The 7629-nt window shown below is 39.0% G+C and overlaps 1 protein-coding gene across 1 annotated transcript; it reads left to right on the plus strand.

Annotated features, from left to right (window-relative positions):
- The first annotated feature begins 3466 nt into the window (after positions 1-3466).
- On the plus strand, positions 3467-7420 carry LOC129294694 (sorting nexin 2A-like). The gene is made up of 5 exons (XM_054933154.1): positions 3467-4675; positions 4964-5173; positions 5349-5609; positions 6638-6724; positions 7002-7420. The coding sequence occupies exons 1-5, from the start codon at positions 3680-3682 to the stop codon at positions 7080-7082; spliced, it is 1635 nt and encodes a 544-aa protein (XP_054789129.1). The 5' UTR covers positions 3467-3679; the 3' UTR covers positions 7083-7420.
- Positions 7421-7629: the final 209 nt, after the last annotated feature.

A 7629-nucleotide genomic window follows, 5' to 3' on the forward strand; every position in this document is an offset into this window, starting at 1 on the left:
CATGCTCATCCATGGAAACCGATCCCGAATTTTGGGTTGCCTTTGGTCTCTGGGGTCTCTGCTTGGGCTTTAGAACTACCGATGAGCTAATGCTGCATTTCAAACTTTCAGTAGAGACAAAGTAGGTTCATAGTTTTTTAACAAAATGGCAAGCCTCGTTGCCCCCATTTGCTGCCACAGTCTCAAAAATAAGGCATAAGGTGTCGTTGGAATTAGTACTCAGCATTCTTGATGCGTGGCTTTATCATATCATCTCCAATTTGTACTATAGCTTGCTTACTCAAAATTGAGGAGTCCTACTATAAGATAATCCATTCCAAGCCTTGATTTCAAATGAAGCTTTCTTAAAAAATGTACAACAATTGCCACATCTAGATCAAAAAAACTAAATTATTGCTCACTGCTTCAGAGTTTTGGTTTAAAATCTATAGCAATACAAGAAAGGACAAAAAAATTTCATCATCACTAACTTGCAAATACTTTTCCTACACAAAAGATTGCGTCAAACACAATGTTATACGAGGAGGGGAAGAAATAGAGAGAATGTATTACGAGCATCCAGCAACACCGGGATATTAGGACATCTTATGAGCCTAATGTATTGCATAAGGATGGGCTTAATGATAATCGACCCAATGTGAGGTGAAGCATGAGGCTTAAGAAGGCTACGTGAAAGGTTCGAGAGTGTGCAGTAGCAACTATATAAGACAAGGGACGTAAGAAAAAGAGCATGCAGATTTACGCGAATATTCTTCCTAAGTTGTTTTTCTCCTTTTTTGTTATGCTTTATGTTATTTTCTCTTTGTAACCATTCAGTACCTTCCCTTGTACTCTTTTGACAGTTAAATTCTTTCATTTAATTGCATACGTATCATTGGTGCTTTCATTGCCCTCTCAATGGCTGATGATACACACTTGACGATGCTCGTTGGTGATCATAAGCTACTTCAATATCGGTTGGAGCAACGTGACCTCATGTTGAGGAAAGTGTGGCTATGGCTAATTTTAAATTTGATCATTTGGAGGATACTATGCATACTTTGACTATTTGGTTAGAGATGATTGGCAACCGCTGTGATCAGATCCTGCACCAGTCTTTATCTGGGTCATCATTTTCAAAACCCCTATTGCAACCATTTTAGCTTCGACAAGTTAAGCTGAACTTTCCTCGATTGATGGCATTGACCCTCTTAATTGGATTTTTTATGTTGAGCAATTTTTTGTTATTACAACACTTCAGATGCTCACCATCTTTTGGTGGCATCTGTGCACTTTGATAGTCATATAGTTCCTTAGTTTCAGATGTTGACAAAGGCCAATATGCTCTCTAGTTGGGTTTATCTAGTGTGAGCTATTGAGGATCATTTTAGTCCTTCCTACTTTGATTGTCCTCGGGCCCAGTTGTTTAAGCTTACTATGTGTGACTCTCTTGATTCTTATTATCATGAGTTTATGATACTTGCTAACAAGGTTGATGGGTTGGATGATGCTGCCTTGAAAGATTGCTTGATTAATGGCCTTCCCTTTGATTTGAAGCGGGAAGTACAAGCAAAGGAGCCCTTAAGTTTCTTACGTGCTGTGGCTCTTGCTCATTCGTATTTTGAGAAGCAATTACTGCCCTTGATCCTTCCTAAGTCATCTTTTAGTATACATTCGAGCTTTACACCAACTCATTCATTCAATTCTACTCCACGGCTAGTTTCATCCTCTTTGTCGAAAGGTAGTAGTGCTAGGTCGTCAGGATCTTCTTCCGGCCTCCTTCCTACGCTGACCACCAAGCTTCAACGTCCAGTGCGACGTATCTCCCTTATCGACATGCAACTTTGACATGAGAAGGGATTATGCTATAATTGTGATGATTTTTTTTTTGAATTACAAATGTCCTAACAAGAAGTTACTCACAATGATCACCAATGATGAGATTCTTGTGACCATTGAGGAGATTATTGATCCTGTTTCATCCACTATTATCGATACGACAATTGAGACGTCTTCGGTAACACTACATCATTTATCATTACAGGCTTTTCAAGGTGTAGGTGGCCATTGCACTATTCGTTTTGATGGTTTTTTACAGAGTGAGTCAATCCAGATTTTGTTAGACGAGGGTATTTTAGATTGCTTTATCTATCCACAAATTATGCAGCATTTTCGTATTCCGATAGAGCCTCTTTCTTGTCTATTGCGAGTCTAGATTGGAGATGGGTTTCTCATAGAGGGTGAAGGGATAGTTCGTGACCTCTGTGTTGTGATTTTCGATCACCCTGTTACATTAGATGCTTTTGTCTTGCAGATCATTGGTTCTGATTTAGTTATAGGGGCCAACTGGATGGCTACGCTTGGCAATCATATGTAAATTAAAACACTACCACCCTGAAATGTTTTCTTGATGGTTCTTTTGTCATTTTGCAAGGTTTTCATTTTCCTGCCCCTCGTCCTTCACAGTTTCACCAACTCTGCCAATTGTCCGCTATGGCTGCTATCTCAAAATGTTTTCTCTTAAGCTATGAATTGACAAATCCTCCATCATCTTCAGTGTCATTGCTAATTTTGACATCATCTTCCTCAAATTTGGCAGCATTATTACAATTAAAAAATGTGTTTTTTAGGTTTTGACAAGGTTACCACCACCGAGATCCCATGATCATAGTACTCCTCTATTGCTGAACGCACCCCCTGTTAAGGTCCAACCATATCGTTATTCGGTTATACAAAAAATAGAAATTGGGCATCAAGTGACTAAAATGCTTGCTTCAGGACTTATTCAGTTGAGCCAAATCCCTTCTCTGGCCCTATCTTGTTGGTTCATAAGAAAAACGGCACATAGCATTTTTGCACCAACTGCCACGCTTTAAATGCGGTCACTGTGAAGGATGCTTATCCCATTTTGACTGTTGATGAATTATTGGATGAGTTGTATGGGTCTCAGTTCTACTCCAAACTTGATCTCCATTTAGGATATCATCGGATATTGGTTAAGCCAGCAGACCGACTTAAAACCACTTTCCACACTTACCGTGGCCATTACGAGTGAGTAGTCATGTCGTTTGGCCTCACAAATGCTCTTGCCAGTTTTCAGGCACTCATGAATGATGTGTTTTTAGAAATGATAATTTAACCAAATTTAAGTGAATAGGTCAATTTCAAATAAGTTTAAAAAATCTTAAAGTCATATTTAAAAGTTTAGAAGATTTTTTTTTACTTTAAATTTATTCAAGTCATTTAAATAAATTTGAAGAAATATAAGCCCAAATTTCTTTTTCTTATATTTAAATTAACCTGAGTTAACTTGAAAGCTCAAAATATTAAAGCCGAACTTAACTTTATAAGCTTTTTTTTTAATATATTAGAGTATTTTAAATTCAATTTAAACAAATCTAACCCGTTCGAATTAGCGGTCGCAATGCTGGACAAGTGGATATCACGTTTGCCTCGCTCCATGCCAAAAACCGCCAGATCGATGCGTTCGTATATGTGAACGCCAACCGAGTTGACTCGACTAGGCCGAGTCTCGCTCCCTCGATTGCTTCACTCTCGCCGTTGCTTTCCGTGTAATGCCCGACACCGCATGCTGCTACACCCCCTAGCTTCCCTTCTGCCTTACACCTTCATCGCCCGCCGAGACTTTGATATGAACCCGTAGCTCCCTCAATATCGATTTTCAGAGATTTGATTGAAGATGATGAATCATGAGGTCCAGCAGGATTACCAAGACGCTCAATTGCACGTGCCCCATGATGAAATGGAAACTCTGGTCCTCGATGAGCCATCTAATGGTCAATCCCCCTCCGGCCATCTTCCATCGGAGTCAGTTTCCGCATTGGATAACCCGCTGAATCTATCCCCTTCCTCGCTCGCATCTAACCAGAGCCCCAAATCTCCCTTCAATTCTTTCCTTGACCCTCCATCTTACGCCGAAGCAATCTTCACCTCCTTCGATTCTTCTTCGAATGGCCACGATATCCCGGACCTTTCTTCCAGATCGAACCCTTCTAATTCCGAATATTTGTATATATCGGTCTCGGATCCGCAGAAGGAGCAAGAATTGACAAATTCTCTTGTCCCCGGCGGCAATACTTATTACACTTACCTGATTACGACGAGAACGAATTTTCCTGAGTATGGAGGAGCTGGGTCCGAATTTAGCGTCCGCAGGCGGTTCAGGGACGTGGTAACCCTGTCGGATCGGTTATCAGAGTCGTACCGAGGATACTTCATTCCCATACGACCTGACAAGAACACAGTAGAGAGCCAGGTGATGCAAAAACAGGAATTTGTGGAGCAGAGGAGGCTTGCATTGGAGAAGTACCTGCGGAAACTGGCTGCGCACCCGGTGATTAGAACGAGCGAGGAGCTTAGAGTGTTTCTGGAGGTAAAAGGGAAGCTGCCTCTCTCCAAAAGTACAGATGTGGGGTCGAGGATGCTTGATGGGGCGGTGAAGCTACCCAGGCAGTTGTTTGGGGGCGAGGCAGTGGGGGCAGTGGATGCAAGTGAAGTCGCACAGCCTGCTAAGGGTGGGAGGGACTTGTTGCGGTTATTTAAGGAGCTGAAACAGTCAGTTGCCAATGATTGGGGCGGAACGAAGCCGTTGGTCGTAGAAGAAGACAAGGAGTTTCTGGAGAGAAAGGATAAGTTGGCAGAGTTTGAGCAGCAACTGAGCAGCGTTTCTCAACAGGTTTATGATTATATAGTGGTGCTTTATGCGAGTTTGTCGATATGATCTAGGTGGTTGAACAATTCCTCTTGAATCTCACATTACAATCACTTGGGGGAGGTGTTTAAACGGTTCATAATTATTCGGGTTCTGGAGCTTGGGTACTAGAACCATTCATATTGATGTATTTTGCTAGTCAACTTGCTTGTGTATCTGAGTGGATACTCTTATATATAAGCATCTAGTATTTTTCTTCCCAATGCTGTGATTTATTTAATGGTTAATAACTTTTGTCCTTGTCGAATCCAGGCTGAATCTCTTGTTAAATCACAGCAAGACATGGGTGAAACAATGGGTGAACTAGGATTGGCTTTTGTAAAGCTTACTAAGTTTGAGACGGAAGAAGCCATATTTGAGGCTCAGAGAGTAAGAGCAGCTGACATGAGAAATGTGGCAACCGCAGCTGTTAAATCAAGCAGATTATATAGAGAATTGAACACACAAACCATAAAACATTTGGTAAAACATTTTCTCCTTACCTTGGTAGAAATTTTCGGCCCGTATATAATCAAGAAGAGAAACTATCTCATTGCTGTATTTGAGTCCTGTAGTGCATGTTTTTACATGTCAATTGGAAGCAAAAGCAGGCTTTGTTGTTCATGATTAATAATTTAATATGTTATCTATGTTGCAGGATAAGTTGCATGAATACCTTGGAACTATGCTAGCCATCGACAATGCATTTGCTGACCGATCAAGCGCATTACTAACAGTTCAAACACTCTCATCAGAACTAGTCTCTTTAAATTCACGTATTGAGAAGCTTGAAGCTGCTTCATCCAAAATATTTGGTGGGGACAAGTCTAGGTTGCGAAAAGTAGAAGAATTAAAAGAAGCCATCAGAGTCACTGAAAATGCTAAATTATGTGCAGATAGAGAGTATGAGCGTATCAAGGTAGCATCTTTCTTATTCTTTGACTTTTCCCCCCGCTAACTCTACATATTCAACTCATCTGTTTTCTTGCAATCTTAGGTCTTGCCCCATAAATATAAAGATATATCCACATTAAAAAATGACTTTTCTATGCTTTGTTTGACATTATATGCTAGTGCTGCATCCAATTGCACCGAGTTTTGAAGTTTTTTTTTTTTACTTAATTTGCCCTCAATGTTTTCCTTTCATGATTAGTATCATGGAGAACAAGCCATAACACTGTTGCTCAAATGCTGACTCTATATTTGCTTTACTTGTAACTTGCCTATAGCCCCTATGGAAAGTTGACGGTGAGGTGAAATGAAATTATAATGAAATTGATCATACTATCAAGTTCTCACATGATTCTCTTGTTGTCTATTATGCAAGTATGAGAATGGACGAGTGCAAAGATTCTTATTTGATTTATTTATGATTGTTTCATTTGGGGCTGCATTAGGCTCTTAACTTTACAATAGTGGTTCATTTGCAGAGTTGGGAACAGATTTAAACTTGATTTCAAATTATGTTGTCATTCTGAGCTCGAATAACTGTAACATTGCTTCAAGACATAAGTTGATTGATGGAATAGGCATATCAGTTCACTTGTGGCAGAAACAGAGTTATACATGTACTAATTGTGAGATCTGTTTTAAATGTTTGTTTTGTCTAATGTAAGTTTAGACCCCAAAAGTTAGGAATTTAACTTCACCCCATGAATGAAGTTGTTGGTGAATTATTACACGTGTCCTTTTTAAAAAAAAAGAGAGAGACGAAAAGAAATAATATACTAGCTCTTTGTTCAACGTGTATGTTGAAGTTAAGAATGCGGTTTTTGCAGAAAAGTAGGAAAATCAAGTCTCTGTTATATGTTCAAGGGCTTTCAAGTCAATATGCACAATTTATTGTATACCTTGTAAACTAGTTTGCCTTTGTAGAACCGTCATTAGGAATTTATAATGTGGGAAGATTTTGTCAAAATATCAGGTTTGACTGTGGAATGTTTGCAGAAAAATAATAGGAGCGAACTTGATAGAATTGAGCAAGAGAGACATAATGACTTCATAAGCATGTTGCGCGGTTTTGTTATCAATCAGGTAAGCTTACGTTTATTTTCATGTCAAATTTTACATCTGAGAAATTGCAGTTGGCTACCTTCATTTTCATGCCTATTGATTTGTTTAGAGATAATGAATGACGTAAGTTATTTTTTGTGAGATGCTATTACATGGGTGCAAAAATAAAAAACGGTGTAAACCAGGCATGTTCCCGTGCATCACGGGGATGTTGAAATGATTTCTTGTTGAAAGTTGAGCAGCCTTTTTGTATGTTTACACGGTCATTTGTGGTTGAATCGCTAGATGCATTTTGCAGGCGGGGTATGCAGAGAAGATGGCAGTTGTGTGGGAGAAGCTTGCTGACGAAACGTCTGCATACTCAAAAGACATGAGCTAATAATATACGGTCGGCTGTAGAATTTTTGCTTTCGGCATGTTGTTACGTTGTAGATTTTTGTTTGGATGGTTGTCATGCCAAGGTGTTTTAGAAATACCTTTGCAGTACATAACATTCCATGAAGGCTTATCTTTCGTCTTTAACGTCCGATATGTTCATGATCGATGGTTCTCTGTCTGGCTTTCCGAACGAGAGTGGTTCGTCATGTATTAGCTTTGGGTTAATATCATATCATCCCTCTGTTTTTCTCTCAAGTTTTTTGGAATGTAAATGCTGACTTTGGGATGATTCCAATTGCCTGAGTTAAACAGTTTATATTTTATTGGATTGAACTTTCATTCTTTGTGTTATGTTTAAAATAAGTAAAACACAATAAGAACAATCTTGTAATGTCGATTAAACTAAGTTTTCGGGTAAACATTCATGATAATGTGTTTATATTTTTTTTATTTAAAGAATTTAACATATTTAAATTCAAATACTTGTGTTTTAACTATTTGGAGTGGACACGGGTGAGCAAAATCGAATTAAAACTGAAGGTTGAATC

The sequence above is a fragment of the Prosopis cineraria genome, unplaced genomic scaffold (genome assembly GCF_029017545.1).
Source record: "Prosopis cineraria cultivar Desert tree isolate PC_DT_omini unplaced genomic scaffold, ASM2901754v1 PC15, whole genome shotgun sequence".
Taxonomy (NCBI): Eukaryota; Viridiplantae; Streptophyta; class Magnoliopsida; order Fabales; family Fabaceae; genus Prosopis; species Prosopis cineraria.